The sequence below is a fragment of the Podarcis pityusensis genome, assembly GCF_964106645.2.
Source record: "Podarcis pityusensis genome assembly, chromosome: 1".
Taxonomy (NCBI): Eukaryota; Metazoa; Chordata; class Lepidosauria; order Squamata; family Lacertidae; genus Podarcis; species Podarcis pityusensis.
This window is the reverse complement of record NC_138028.1, coordinates 133,164,340-133,181,078: the sequence shown is the minus strand read 5'-3', so window position 1 is coordinate 133,181,078 and position 16,739 is coordinate 133,164,340. Positions and strand designations below refer to the sequence as shown.

At 41.1% G+C, this 16,739-nt stretch overlaps 1 protein-coding gene across 4 annotated transcripts in view; it reads right to left on the bottom strand.

Annotated features, from left to right (window-relative positions):
* Positions 1–16,739, bottom strand: part of AGAP1 (ArfGAP with GTPase domain, ankyrin repeat and PH domain 1) — a 320,069-nt gene that overhangs the window by 264,979 nt on the left and 38,351 nt on the right. For all 4 annotated transcript variants that reach the window (XM_081016056.1, XM_081016057.1, XM_081016058.1 and 1 more), the window contains one exon: positions 5,984–6,069. In XM_081016056.1, the coding sequence (XP_080872182.1) occupies positions 5,984–6,069 (86 nt within the window). The remainder of the gene's footprint in view (positions 1–5,983; positions 6,070–16,739) is intronic.

Below are 16,739 nucleotides of genomic sequence, written 5' to 3'. Positions count from 1 at the left end.
CCACTTTGGGAGCAAAAACAGTGTAGCAGCTTTAACTCTGAATGTGGAAACTCAGATTGAAACCCCCATTCAGTCTTGAAGCTCCATCTCTTGGCCTAATCTACCTCACAAGAGCTTCCTTTTGATACAGTGGAGAAGGAACTCTCGTATACAGTCGTACCTTGGTTCTCAAACGTAATCCATTCCAGAAGTTTGTTTGACTTCCGGAAACATTTGAAAACCAAGGTGTGGCTTCCAATTGGCTGCAGGAGCTTCCTGCACTCAATCGGAAGCCACGTCGGACCTTTGATTTCCAAAAAACATTTGCAAACCAGAACACTTACTGCCAAGTTTGCAGCGTTTGGGAGAACCAAGGTATGACTGTACTGTCCTCAGCAAATCAGAAGAGTGAAACAGAAATGTGCTACGAGAATAATGCCAGGACAGCATGTCATGTTATGTAACTCTTAATAACACCCTGAAACATGCCAAACACACATGCTCTAGAAACCATATGATTGTGAGCATTAACACAAAGGCATGGATCCTAAGTTAACTTAAGAAAATTCAAGGAAGGGAATTTTCCTATTGCCAATGTCCCTTTGGAGTGGCTTTTTGGTGGCACTGATACTTGCAGGATGGAAGTGTTCCCTCCCAGTACTTCTAAGCCAAATGGTTTGGTTCTACCCTTTGTTTTAGAAGAGGAAACAGTGTTACACCTGCACTTTGATGTTGAACACACTTATATTGAGACGGCAACTTATAGTTCAGTGGTGATCACAATAGTTCCAGATTACAGGATTCAAATGAACCAGAGTTAATTATTACTGTAGGAGGAATAGTGAAGCAAGGCAGCCAGGGTTAAAACCTCATTTTGATAAAACTGAAAGTATCTGCCAAAAAAATGAAGGGAAGGGGGGGGGTGTCCCAAAATAAAGGAAGAATCAACAAACATGGTATTAGTTTTCTGATCAATCCATATCCTAAGGTTCTAGCCATACATGGCCTCCACTTAGCAGGCCCAACATTTCAAGATCAGAATAAAACACTGCTCTACTCGGTAAATGTGTAGAAGACTTTATTAAATATCCTGTTCCCTTCATGTATGTTGCATGCTTTATATGTACATATTAATCTAGAATGACAACGACTTTAGTCAAAAGTTTGTTATATACAACTACAGTGGTACCTTGGGTTACAAACACTTTGGGTTACAGACTCTGCTAACCCAGAAGTAGTACCTTTGGTTCAGAACTCCGTCCCAGGATGAGAACAGAAATCGTGCTCCGGCAGCACAGCAACAGCAGGAAGCTCCACTAGCTGGAACGAATTAAGTTTGTAACCAGAGATACCACTGTATTCACCGAAACATGCTATACAGTGGTACCTCGGGCCATGTACTTAATTCATTCTGGAGGTCCATTCTTAACCTGAAACTGTTCTTAACCTGAAGCACCACTTTAGCTAATGGGGCCTCCCGCTGCTGCCACGCCGCCGGAGCACGATTTCTGTTCTCATCCTGAAGCAAAGTTCTTAACCTGAAGCACTATTTCTGAGTTAGCGGAGTGTGTAACCTGAAGCATATGTAACCTGAGGTACCACTGTAGTGGTGTTGGAAATAAACTTAAGTCAAAGATAAAATTAAAAGATAAATACTAATTTCTTAATTTATTGAGAAATAATAGAATTAGAAAAATATTTCACATTTGGCAAGTAGCGTTATTTTCAGATCAAAGACATTACCATAGGAAGTTATTTTATCCCAAATATTCTCTGTCATTGAAAAAAATTGATATCTTTATGACATAATTACAGTATACAGCGGTACCTCAGGTTACATACGCTTCAGGTTACACACTCCGCTAACTCAGAAATAGTGCTTCAGGTTAAGAATTTTGCTTCAGGATGAGAACAGAAATCGTGCTCTGGCGACGCGGCAACAGCGGGAGGCCCTATTAGCTAAAGTGGTGCTTCAGGTTAAGAACAGTTTCAGGTTAAGAACAGACATCTGGAACGAATTAAATGCTTAACCTGAGGTACCACTGTATTTAAGATAGATCAGGAATAGATTCATGTCCCAAGAAATAACACTATCCCATAAATTAACCAATACTATACATTCAAAGTTGAAATTTCCATTAAGTACAGTCATGAATGTATTTCATTTTTAGAAATAGAATAATGCATACAGATCACAAATAAATGGTTAGCAGTTACATCAAACCCAGAGGAAGAAATTTATCTACCATGATAAAGTTAGGAATTATGCCAGATCTTTTGATCAAATCCCTGTTAACCCTGTAATATTATTTCACTGGCTTATCTGAGAGCAACCACTGTTGACAGGAAGGTGTTACTGAAGGGGAAAAGGTAAGGAAGAACAAACAACAGCTGTTAACCCTGTAATATTATTTCACTGGCTTATCTGAGAGCAACCACTGTTGATAGGAAGGTGTTACTGAAGGGGAAAAGGTAAGGAAGAACAAACAACAGCTAGTTTTCTCCCTCAACTTTAACCCATTCTCTTTCAAAATTATTGCTAGGAGCCAGATCCAGTCCTAGCTCTGACCAATACTAGTGATCAGGGGAATCACTGAACCCAATCTCAAAACACCAGGGCTCCTAAGATCTGAAACCGGAGCACTCCCAGGTGCTTTCCACCAGACTCCATGAACTATGCTAGCCTGCCAGTCCAGTGGCTCTCCTGTGACTGTTGTACCACCACTCTCTCCACCAACTTACACAAGAAGCTTGTATTTGTGACTGGGCAATAGCTGCTATAAATCCCAGGATCCAGGGTAGCTTCTTCAGGAGTAGAAATGCTACCAATTGTTTAAAATCAGTAGGCACAGCTTAGTAGGAGCTCTCCATGGTGCTGCAACAGCCCACTGCATTCTTCCACAGGATCAGTACAGAATATTATTTTTTTAAAAAACAACAACAACCACCAAACACTAGCATATGCTGGACTGGGTAATATACCAGTTGGTACCAACCCCCTACTGTATGTATTTGGACTTACGTCACATATCAAGTGACATTTTAGAATGTACACCATTCTGTTATTAGGAGTGTGATAGCAAATACTGATATGCAGTGGCTGATTTCAGATATCAAGGATTTAGGACAGGGATGGAGGATTTTCCCCAACCCATGCCAAACTGTTTCTCAATTGGCATCACAGGGTGACCTCAGCTCATGGATGAGGAGGCAGGTTTCAGTCCTATTGACCCCTGAAGCCAGCAGGACTATAGAACTACTCTTGGTCAATTACATTTCCTAATCAAAAAAGCACCTTGCATACAAAGAAACTTCTCAATGTCCCCCCCCCCCCAGTGTTTTGATTTTGCCTGGCACTTAAAGATATGTAACAAAGGCATCAGTTGAAGTCCCCTTGAACTAGCAGTCTGGGAATTCTCAACACCACCTCCGAAACCAGTTCTCTCAGCTCAGGTAGGGAGACTGCTAGGCAGCAAGGTAGGCGGTAAAATAACAAAATCTGTAATCTGACCCAATTGCACTGTGCCAAAAACACATAGATCCCTTCCCCTCAACTGGAAAGAGAGAGACCAACTGACCTCTGCTCACTCACCCAGGTCTCAGTGATATACATCAGATCATGGATGCGTCTTATTCAGAGCTGAACAGGCATTCAACAGCAGCTGCCTCAGGTTCAAAGGCTGGCTGATAAAACAACTGCAATTCCTCAGATTGGAGGAAGGGCTGGCACAAGGCAGCCACTAACTGCCTGTGTGATGTGCCCTTTACACAGCCTGCCCCACCTCTCAACTCATAGCTCCTCCTAACCCCAAACCACTGTAATCCCCTCACAGCCTACATAGCTCCTTTCCTCCAAGACACATCTCCTTTTCCTCAACAAAAACAAATAGCTACAAAAACCAACACAAATTATGAACAGTTAGAACAGCTAAAACAATGGCCCTATTATGAACTTTCACATATTGTTTGAGATTTAGAGCTTGGTAGATCAGAGGAATGCTGTGGATGCAGTGTATCTTGATTTAAGTATGGCGTTTGATGAAGTCCCCCGTGATCTTATTATGGAGAAGCTGGTAAATTGTGGACTGGATAGCTGTTAGGTAGATTTGTAGCTGGTTGACTGACCAAACCCAAATAGTGCTCACTAACTTCTTCCTCATCCTGGAGAAAAGTGACAAGTGGTTCATTCCTGGGCCCATTGTTGTTCAACATCTTTATAAACAACTTGGATAAAGGAGTGGAGGGGATGCTCATCAAATTTGCAGATTACACCAAACTGGGAGCGGAGGCCAATGTCACAGAAGGCAGAATCGGGGTTCAATATTACTTTAACAGATTGAAGAACTGAGCCAAAACTAACAAAATGAAATTCAATAGGAACAAATGCAAGGTTCTACACTTAGGCAGAAAAAACCATCTGCACAAATATAAAATGGGGGACACCTTGCTTACCAGTAATACATGTGAAAAGGATTTAGGGGTTGTAGACCACAAGCTGCAAATGAGACAACAGTGTGATGCAGCGGCAAAAAAAAGCTAATGCTATTGTAGGCTGCATCAACAGAAGTATGGCGTTCTGATCAAGTGAAGTAACAGTGCCACTCTATTCCGCCTTGGTCAGGGCACACCTGGAATACTGTGTCCAATTCTGGGCACAATATTGACAAACTGGAATATATGCAAAGGAGGGCGACCAAGATGATCGAGGGTCTGGAAACCAAGTCTGGAAACCAAGTCTCATAAGGGAGCTGGGCATGTTTAGCCTGGAGAAGAGGAGGTTAAGGGGTGATATGATAGCCATGTTCAAATATATAAAAGGATGTCACATAGAGGAGGGAGAAAGGTTGTTTTCTGCTGCTCCAGAGAAGCGGACACGGAGCAATGGATCCAAACTACAAGAAAGAAGATTCCACCTAAACATTAGGAAGAACTTCCTGACAGTAAGAGCTGTTCGACAGTGGAATTTGCTGCCAAGGAGTGTGGTGGAGTCTCCTTCTTTGGAGGTCTTTAAGCAGAGGCTTGACAACCATATGTCAGGAGTGCTCTGATGGTGTTTCCTGCTTGGCGGGGGATTGGACTCGATGGCCCTTGTGGTCTCTTCCAACTCTATGATTCTATGATTCTATGAGGAACCGATGAGGGAGTTGGGTATGTTTAGCCTGGAAAAGAGGAGACTGAGAGGAGATATTATAGCCATCTTCAAATATCTAAAGGGCTGTCACATGGAAGATGAAGCGAGCTTGTTTTCTCCTGCTCTGGGGGATAGGACTTGAACCAATGGATTCAAGTTACAAGGAAGGAGATTCTGACTGAACATCAGAAATAACTTTCTGACAGGAAGAGCTGTTCATCAGTGGAACGGTCTCCCTTTGGAGGTGGTGGATGTTTTAAAGCAGAGATAGGGTGGCCATCTGTCAGAGATTCCTGCATTACAGGAGATTGGATTAGATGACCCTTGGGGTACCAACTCTACCATTCTATGATATCCTAAGCTCCTTAAATAGGGTCAATGCCAAAATATGGGACATGACTCATACTCATTCTCTCTCATGTTTATTGGGTATTTAATTTGTATGCTATTATGACACGTTTGTGTCTGTGCACACCTGAAAATCCACTTGAAAAGCGTTGAACAACAAAAAGAGGGTGCAGAAGCAGAGCACAAACAGGCCCAGGGGGAAGCATTGTGATGGGTAAGAAAATCATATAATATCTGCTCTTCAGATCATTAATCTGCAGAGCAGAAGGTTGAACGTATCCAAACCTATAGTATTACTAGACTAGTTCTGCTGCTGGAGGTTATGCTCCTACTGGCAAACTCAGGGGCTTTTTAGTGGGAAACAGGCTATGAGGGCTGGTTCTGGTGTAGCTTATGAAAGAACTTTTTTTTTATTTTGACAGCACTGAGCAAGCACTGATTCCACCAGTTTACACTCTGGCATAACGGTGTGGCATTTGTCACCAATTTTTCATTCTGTTAATATCACTTAAACACTGTGCTCACCTGTGCCTCAGGAGGACCACCTTCATCTCTAATCAGCAGCAGGTAACTCTGTCCATCAACTACTATCTCCTTCTTGAATCTCCCACCTGTCACACAAAACAACTAGTTACAGAACAGTTACAAACACAGAATAATAAAGGCTTTTCTTGAGGAAAACTACTCCTACTTATCTGAAACATGTTGTGGCATTACAGCTATTAATATTTTACTGAATGCTACAGAGAAGATAACAAAGAAAGACATGTTCCAGTGTGCATTTATAGTTCAGTTTGAATAAAACATTCTACCCCATTCAAAATAACTGAGGCATACAATCCAACTTTTAGTTTGGCTCTCTGGTTTCAAAAAAATGAGTAATAACTAAATTTCAAAAATATGAACAATCCAGCTGTGTGAGCACTCTCTTCATACATCTGTGTTCAGTTGCTTGAGCTTTTAGTTTTCATCAAGAGAAGCCTAGTTCTACAAAGCAAAACACACATTATGAAAATGATATCTCACTACTACAGGAAAAAACTATACTACTACAACATGTGTTAGACAAAAAAAGAAAATTTACTATAACAGTATCTGTTGTAGGTTTCAGTTAGAAAATGACTAAGTATATGAATTTTTAATCTGCACAAAGAATTTATTTTGGAAGGATAGTATTTAGCACATGAACAAAAGGGGGCAGGGGAACCACACACACAGCTCTACCTCAAGCTTAAACATCCAGTGGTAACTCCTCTGAAATCAAATAATATTTTAAGCACCATCCTTTCTCTCACATGACAGAGTGAAGATAATGCGAAAACATGTTCAGACTTTCTAGTGTAATAGACTAAGAAGGGATTACCCAATTTGGCCTGCTGAAAGTCTCAGTATGGATTTAAACAATGCCTCAGAAAGTGAAGGCACTTGTACTACACTGGAAACCCATGTGACCTTCATATGTTGAAGGAACAGGGAATTAGTCTGTAAATACATAGTTTGGGCTATGTTGACCAGGGATGAAGAGGGTACCGGTAACCGACAACTCAGAAGTAACTATCATTAACCTTAGTGAGACACACTGCCAGCTAAGTGTTTATAGGATTGTATCCTTAGGTTCATAGCATTTAAATCACTTTTCCATTTAGATATTAAGTATTTTGCGTGTTTCCTTAAATATTCCTTAAATATATATTTTTTAAGTAGAAAACCATTATTGCCGCAGTATCACATACCAGTTATGTTCCCATCCAATCCATGACTTAGTGTGAACATATATGCTCCCAGGAATAATATCACAGTTGCTTTGCTCTTCTCCAGTTCTTTTAGCTCTCTGCAGTGCAGCAGCTAAGTAAACATTTGGCTTAGGGTCAGCCAAACCTGGGCTCATGATTAAGCTCTCTGCTCCTTAACCATGAGCTATGACCAAGTACAAACTTTCCTAAAGCTCTTGGTTACTGAGGTGAGAACCATGAGACCAGTTTGGAATGACATGCTAAACCAACCCTTGGCTCAGCTGTTGCATCACTTTGGACCAGGGAGGAGCAAAATACTGAAAACTCTTCTATGGCACACAGCATGTGTCTGCCGTCCTGGGTAAGCCATACTTCAGCATACCATATACAGCCATACCTCGGGTTGAATACACTTCAGGTTGAGCACTTTCAAGTTGTGCTCCGCAGTGACCCGGAAGTAAAGGAACACATTACTTCCAGGTTTCGCCACTTGCGCATGCGCAAATGGTCAAAATGGCGTCACACGCATGCGTGGAAGTAGCGAATCGTGACCCGCGCAGACACTGGTTGCGTTCGCTTCAGGATGTGAACGGGGCTCCGGAACAGATCCCGTTCACATCCTGAGGTACCACTGTAGTAAGTAGCAAGTTAAAAAGAATACCTCCATTGTTGTAGAACTGAATTCACTGCAAAAAATCCAAAAGCAGCTTATTTTACTCTTATAAGAACAGTTCACTTTAAACGGAAAAAATAAACAAAAATAAAAACCAATTAAGCTTATAGTGTCTTCCTAGATTTGTACGTAGCAAGTGGAATTGAAGAGCTTTGATCAAACATGAATGCAGCAATCAATGCTATCTGTAACTCATGTATATATGTATAAATTAGTGTTTGGGTAAAATGTGGTAAAATGTGTTCTTATGGCCATGTTCTTTAGAAGTGAAATAATTTAATGCAATGGGGTGCATCCAATTGTAAACCACTTTGATGCAACAAAGACTTATGTGAGTGGTGTGGGAGAGTGATTTTTGCAAATTCTTCCTTTCTCTACAACTCATCATGCCACATCCCACATTATTCCAAAGGGTTACCCAACTTTCCAGGCAGATGTGTAGGTGTGTGCATAGGAGTCTGAAGAGGAAAACTGTGAAAATCATTTCCCCACCCTTTCCACCAATTAATGCCTTCACTGGAACAGTAGGACAGAGGGACACAACTGGACACAACCCAATAAAATTACTTTTCTGTAAAAGAAATGAAATGTACTGTGCAAATTCTGTTGTGCTGGGGCACAACATGATTTGCCCTTTGCCTCCTTGCTTGAGCAACTAAAAAGCTCTCTAAATATTAACATAAGCTTGGTTCCTTAACTTTCACTCAGGAAGAGCTTCTGTTCATGGGAGGAAGCACAACTCATCTAGTCAAAGAGCAAAAAGTTAGGATCTGTGACTCAGAGTTGAGAGCTTAATTTGAGATTAATAATCCTTTTTGCATTCTAACAAACTGTAACTCATGCCTCTAGTGAAGTTCCATCTATTTTATAGAACACTGAAGGTCATACCCAACACTGCATGCACTGTGTTCCATTTGCACAATGTGACTTCACCTTTCTACATGCCCTCAAAATCTGCTCCAAAGTGTTCAACACTCTGAAACAGAATTTGAAGGTGTGCAAGGGGTATAGCAGTGGGGAGGGCAGGTGTGTGTCTTCCTTGCTAGCAGAACAGTAGTGTTGGATACAAATCTGAATGATTTCGGACTTCCGGGTCAGCACCATCGGTGAATGGCGGAGTTCCTCCGACTGGAGGAACGGGCTCCCTGGAAATTGGGTCTTTCCGCCGCGGCGAAGGTGGGGACCCGCTAGAAATCCCAGGCGGAGGAAGCCTGGGAACGTGGGGTTCGGCAGGGCACCAGGAGCGCCTCCCCTACTCACCGGGAACCCCATTTTGGGGCGCCGGAGCAAAGTGGGGTGAGTGGTGCGGTGCTGCGAACTGATTGCTATTTTCACGGAGTGAAGCCACACAGCCATTGCCGGAGAGCGCTGACTTTTTCCTGTGGACAATTGGATTTAAAACAAGTACCCGTGAGTAGAAACGGAAAATTGGATCAAGAAATATCTTAATTTGGCATCGAAGCGGGAAGGTTCAAAACAGGAAGTCCGCCTTCCACTTTTTGTATATAGACTAAAGCAAAAACTTTGTAAGCTAAAGCCTGGAAAGCCGTTAAAAAAGTCTAAATTTCCTTCATTTAGAATTACTGAAACCCCCTTGGAAGCAGGACAAAAGGGGGGGGGGCTTTGTTTAACCCCTGCAGGAGAAGGAGTGAAGAAGGATAAGTTTCCACCGTCTCTAACCTGGGAACGGGGTGTCAGAGACAGAAATAGTCGGAGAGGTTCATGACTGTGAATGGAATACTTTGACAGATAGCTAAAGAAGAGAAATAAACTGATTCTAATGTTGCCTTTTGCATTCTAAAGAAACAAAATATCTGAAAAATATCTGAAAAATGAAAGTAATTTTCCTTTGTTGGACTTGCCTTAAAAAAAAAATGGATACAAATAGAAATTGTCTCCTCTAGAGGGAGCTTGTTAATTTGTTGCTGCAGAATACTTGAGGACTCAACAGCTGTGAGATTAAGATCGTGGGAACAGTTTTTTTTTGACCTTGATTAAAGATGAGCTGGAAGGAAGATTGGGTGCTTGCTTTATGCAAGACAAGTGCCTTGCTGGAACAGATGCATGAGAAGATGGATTTGATGAATGAGAAAATGGACTTGATGACTGTTGTGGTTAATAACTGTGGACAAACAGGGAACATTGAGACAGAAACCATTCAGGGACCAACTCATGATCCTGTACTGACTGGGCAAGTGCAGAAGATAATGGAGGAGGATGCGGATGCACCTCAAATAATACAAATGGAGAGACCCGAGGCCCTACAGGAGCATAAGCCGCTGTCATTGAAGATTGAAGTTGGAGTGGGCCAGGGGGAGTCTGGAGCTGAGAAGGTTCCTAGCTGTGGAGAGACCTTGAAATATGCTTTTAAATACTTTTTGGATTACATCGATGACTGTGGGGAGTGGGACTGTGGGGAATGGGCGGGTTTGATGAAGGGAGATGGAGACAATTTTGGGTTGGAACCCCCCAGAGACCCACTCCTCAATGAGAAAGGAAAGAAATTAAGAAAGAGACCAACAGAGGACAAGGAAAAGGGCAAGTATAAACAACAAGAAGAAAATTTGCAGAAGGGACATGGAAGAGACTTAAGGGCCTCGGACATAAGACGTCCAGGTTGATGGACTAGATGGAATGGACAGTATGGTCTGACATGACCCGAGACCAGGAAGAAGAGACGCTGGATGAAGATGGGAAAAAAATTTATAAAGAAAACTTTTATTTAGGGAGTTAGCTTAAAATCAATGAATATTAGGGAAAATGTTGGAATGAAACTATATGACTCTAGCAGAAATGTTATCAGGAGTTATGTATATTTGAGAATTAAGACTCAAGCTTTAAGGTATTTTATGGTAAGATAAGGTTAAATAAATTAAGGTAATTGGAATAACAAAATATGGGGAAAGATGGAAAGGATGTGTTGAGCTAATTATTAGGTTAAATTGTTAAGATAAATTTTTAACAAAAATTGAGAAAGATGGAAAGAATTTGCTGAAATAACTAACTAAATTAGAATACAAAAAGGGAGGTGTGAGGAGGTCAATGAAACAAGCAAATGGAAGTTAAAGATATGTAATTTGGGATCTGTGTTTCTTTTTTCTTTTTTCTATCTTTTTGCTGTATTGTTGTATTGGGGTTTTTTTGTATTGCAGTGTTGCTTTCTATTTTTTCTTCTTGTTTTTTTTCCTATAACTCTGAAACTATTAATAAATATTATTTAAAAAAACAAAACAAATCTGAATGATTTCTACCACCAGGTTATGCCGAGATATAGCTCCAAAATCAAATATCTCCTTTTCTTCTTCTTCTTTTTCTTCTTCTTCTTCTTCTACATGGACTCTCGTTACAATATTCAGTCATCGTCCTAAATTGGGTGTTGTAATTTTTTATTATTATTTTGCTGACAAAAGGATTAAAACAATTACTGGAAAGAGCTCTCAATGTAAAAGGCAAATCTCATGTGATGACAAACACATGAGGTGCACTGACTCAGTAAGAAATGGCACATACAGAAAGCCAAATCTTGCAAGCACCAAATGGGTTTATATTATCTTCATTTACTCCATCTCACAAATTTCTATTTTATTTATTTAACATAATTAAGGTAAAGGGACCCCTGACCATTAGGTCCAGTCGTGACCGACTCTGGGGTTGCGGCTTTCATCTCGCTTTATTGGCTGAGGGAGCCGGTGTGCAGCTTCCGGGTCATGTGGCCAGCATGACTAAGCCGCTTCTGGCGAACCAGAGCAGCGCACGGAAACGCCGTTTACCTTCCCGCCAGAGCGGTACCTATTTATCTACTTGCACTTTGATGTGCTTTCAAACTGCTAGGTGGGCAGGAGCAGGGACCGAGCAACGGGAGCTCACCCCGTCGTGGGGATTCGAACCGCCGACCTTCTGATCAGCAAGTCCTAGGCTCTGTGGTTTAACCCACAGCGCCACCCATGTCCCTATTTAACATAATTATATCCCACTAAATCATAAATAATACCTCTACACCATTTACAAGCAGTTTTTAAAGGCTTCTTGTCAACTTGACACAAGAATAAAAGTTCAAAGTAAGACTTTTGTGTTATTATTCAGATATATTAGTTGTAGCTGCACAGGCACACACACACTCCATGTACAGTAAGTAGTAACAGGTTTTATTATGTGGTTGTCTGCAACTTTATAACATAGGACACACGAGTTTCTTCGACTTGAAGGGCAATATTGTTTCTCTGATATGAAATGCATACCAGTTAGCATAACATAAGCTCTAAAGATATGATCTCTGTATCTAATTACATCAAATGTTTTCCAGTACAAATGAGCTGTTTCCTTTTAAATCAATTCTTGGATGCTGAAGCATTTCACACAAAAGGGTTTACAAAGAGGTCATGATGCCCATAACTGTCAACGTTTCCCTCTTTTTAAGGGAAATCCCCTTATTCCGAATAGGATTCCTCGCAAGAAAAGGGAAAAGTTGACAGCTATGATGATGCCAAAACATGAAAATTAAAACAGGTCTGTACTTTTACACAGGTATTATTGCCAATTAGTTTCCTAGTGATTGTGTGACTGAAAAAATTGTTTACTACTGTAGTACCTCGGGTTAAGTACTTAATTCGTTTCGTAGGTCCATTCTTAACCTGAAACTGTTCTTAACCTGAAGCACCACTTTAGCTAATGGGGCCTCCTGCTGCTGCTGCGCTGCCGGAGCACGATTTCTGTTCTCATCCTGAAGTTCTTAACCAGAGGTACTATTTCTGGGTTAGCGGAGTCTGTAACCTGAAGCGTATGTAACCCGAGGTACCACTGTATTTATTATTCATTCATTTATACGACTTTTTATAACAACAGTCTCACAAAGTGTTATACAATCACTAAAGTACATCAGTGTCAATCAATTAAAATACAATAGTAAAACTATTAAATCAGATTGCAATAAAACATTTGCAACACTAAGCCAAACCATGACTTTGCACAAACATGCTGGTTTCTGGGGAGGTCACATCCACTTTGTTCCTCCTTGGACCTTTCAGCTCAGCTTGATGTTGCACTGCAGCTAAGCTTACCACTAGTATCATAGTTGAGCTCTCTCCTCATGAACGACAATCTGTTGTCATGATTTGTTATTGGCTATCAATTGTGGTTAAAGAGGAGAGTGTAACCACAATCCTGGGTTCAGCCAACATGCTAAACCAAACATTGGCTTAGCTGCCATACTCAGCTGAGCTAAAAGGACCAGGGAGGAGGAGATCAGGTGTGAGTTCATCTCTGGAAGCCAGAGTGTTCATGCCATCCCAATAAGCATAGTTTAGCTTACCATGATATGCAAAACAGGACACAGACTAACATAGGTCAAAACTAGCATTAGGTATGTGCCTCAACCATTCAAATCCAACTGCCAACATCACATTTAATCCCCAAAGGCCACTCTAAAACAACTTTAGGGCTATTTTTTTAAAAAAAGTGAGTGACAGAATTTGATTGCAATTAAATTCCATAAATGGCGGCCACCTCAGAAGGATGCTGTTCCTTGTGCCCAAAAGTTTTTACCAGCGATCATCTCAACAGGCTTCAGATATAGATATTAGGATATGGGTAGGCTGAAATAGGTGCAAGTGGTCCCTAAAGTAACTTGGTCCAATATTGTTCAGGGATTTAAAAGTTATCACCAGAAATTTGAATTGAGCCCAGAAACACACTGGCAACCAGTATAAGTGGCAAAATATCAGTATGAGATCTGATCTGATCTGATCACCTTGCTCCAGACAAAAGCCAGGGAGCTGCAGAGTGTGGCAGTGGTAGCTTCCAAGGCATCTTCAAAGGCAGCCCTGGGTAGAGCTCTTTGCTGATGTCCAGTGTGTGAGTAACCATGGCGAGGTCCAACATCTCCAGGTAGGGTCACAGCTGGTGTACCACTGAAGTTGGTTGAATACAGCTCTGGGCACTGCAACCACATGAACTTATCAGTTAGAGAAGAGTCCAGAAACATACCCAAGCTGTGAGCCTGGTCAGTGTTCGAACTCCCATTGTTCCAGGCACTTTTTGTGACAGGGAATTTCATTAGCACAAGTAGTTTCTGAGCTCTGGGCCTAAGATTTCAGATTAAAACTGCAGAGTAAAAGGAAAGATGGACCTTTTTCTGCCTCCCCACTTCCAGCTACTCTCTGAAGACTGGAGAAGAGACCCTCTTAAGAATATTAAGAGGGTGCGCAGGGGAAGGACTAGAACATGTGAAAATTGAACATAATATTTTAGCTGCAGTTCATTCATTTTCAGCTTTGTCAATGGTCAGGGAAGATGGGAATTATATTCCAACAACATCTGGAAGGTCACAGGTTCCCCACTCCTACCCTAAAGCTTCACAGTCTAGAGGATTCTCCTGGGGTGTAACTGCATACCTGTGGGTAGTCTCCATGCAACAGAGCAAGTTTCACAAGGTTGCAACACTATCTGGAGAGATAGCTTAGATTCAGTTATTCATATTCTGGTAATTTCCACACTGGACTCCTATAATGCATTATAAATGAGGATGCTTGTTTAAACTGGCATTTTGTCACCCACCCTCAGTGGTGACACCCGGTACGAACCGCCCCTACCGCACCCCCCTTCTTCCGCACCTGGCTGAGGATTTTATGCTGCTTATTTAAAGTACTTTACAACTTTTAGGTTTTCTTTCACACATGTTTTAAATTTTTTTAAGATTTCTTCTATAACCCATCTTGGGAATCGTAGGGTTTTTAAAGGATGTAGTAGAAATTAGCATTGGACCTAAGTTGTCTGACCATTTGGGATGGCAGTGAAATCTATTCATTTGTTGGGAAGGGTGGTGAGCCTATCATTATGAGAATAGCTATTAAGAAGGTTTCCTCTTTCTTTCCTCTAATGAAAAAATGAACTGGCAATAGAGCTCCCAGTAAGTTTCCGAGCACAATTCAAAATGTTGGTGCTGACCTTCAAAGCCCTAAACGGCCTCAGCCCAGTATACCTGAAGGAGCGTCTCCACCCCCATCATTCTGCCCGGGCACTGAGGTCCAGCTCTGAGGGCCTTCTGGCAGTTCCCTCACTGCGAGAAGTGAAGTTACAGGGAACCAGGCAGAGGACCTTCTTGGTAGTGGTGCCCGCCCTGTGGAACGCCCTCCCATCAGATATCAAGGAAATAAACAACTATCTGACTTTTAGAAGACATGTGAAGGCAGCCCTGTTTAGGGAAGTTTTTAATGTTTGATGTTTTATCACATTTTTAATATTCTGTTGGGAGCTGCCCAGAGTGTATAACAGAATGGTTCAATGGGAATGATGTGGCATCATGACAGCATCATTCCCAGGAACATGGCTGGTAGACTATGCTCCTGGGAACAATACTAATTATTTCTTTAAATACTTTACTGGTCCTGTGGTAGCCCTTATATACAATTCCTGCATTCTTAAAATTGCTACTCAGTATTAGAATGATCAGATTAAACAGGCAGATACCAGTCTATAACACTCCCATCACCAAAAGTAAACATACAGCAATTTCCAATAATCAGTAGGGGGGCTATGCTGCTAAACCACTCAAGTCTTGTAATAATCATAACACAAATTCCCTACCCAACTCCCAAGTGTTACTCTTATTTTTTTTCTCACAGAAATATTCAGAAACATCCAAGTATGCAGAAGCAAAAGGTAGTCTACACACCCAAGAACCGATATAGTTTGTTTGTTTAAAGTGCAAGACAGATCTAAGTTACAATTCAGACTTTAGTTGCTTAGAAACTGGGAATAAGATTGCTTCTTTACCCCAGAATAGTCAATGAATAACCATACATTTGTAGCATTGGGGAGGGACCAATTTAACATGCAGTCTTCATCTTAGAACTGAGTCTACAAGCTGGCCTTACCTAGCTTAATCTTTGTATGGGGGAGTGGTATTTTTCCTTGTTCCCCTGCCGCAGGCCCTAATTTGTGCCTTACCTGGTTGGTCCTAGCAAAGGTATGACCAAACTACAGATATTAGATATATGTAAATATACATACTTTCAATTATATTCAGCTACTACAAATCATTCTCATTTTTACAATGCATTGGAAACATAATAAAAAAAGCTTTATAGGGATCTGAAAGCTAACACAATTACATTTAGGCACCTTCATTTTTCATACACAGTGATCACCTCCACATTGGAAAAATGATGTGCAATGCATTATCACATTATGAAGTGTTGGCAACAAATAAACCTTTTCTCTGTCCATGGATTTTTGCCAGCCTTCCTCAACCTGGTACCCTCCCGATGGGTTGGAATATAACTCCCATAGCCAACATGGAAGAGAGTAATCTTTTAGGAGACATATATTGTTTGACAAGTCTATCTGTGTTAAGAGACATTAGATAAGCCCTCAGATGCATACAATTGGCTTACAAAACACACTTTCTTTTTATATATTGTCTTCATGACCCAACTATTTTTATTTTTTTATCCTTTTAGGGTTAAAAAGTGAGGACAGATCAGGGAGAATCATAATAGCATTTCAATTTCTCCTAAAGAATTTGAAAAACAATCAACTAACTAGTTGTGGGGAAAGGTGTAGAAATAAGAGTGACATGTTAGCTAATAACTACAGATTCCCGCCTCAATTTCTGCCCTGCTTTAAGACCAGTAAAAAAGCAAACAGATAGTACAACTAAGGAACAACTTATCTTGTAGGGATGAAGGCATTAGTTCAAAACGGATAGCAAAAAAGCTGCATAATGTCTGGCTTATTCTGTAACTCCACCTACTTTGCTCCGTATTATGCATTCATATTTTCTGCTAGCAGTGGGAAGGACTATACCCCATGACATGCACACTTTTACCAGCAAGCTCAACCTATGGTGCTACATGCCATAAACATGTCCCTTAGTACA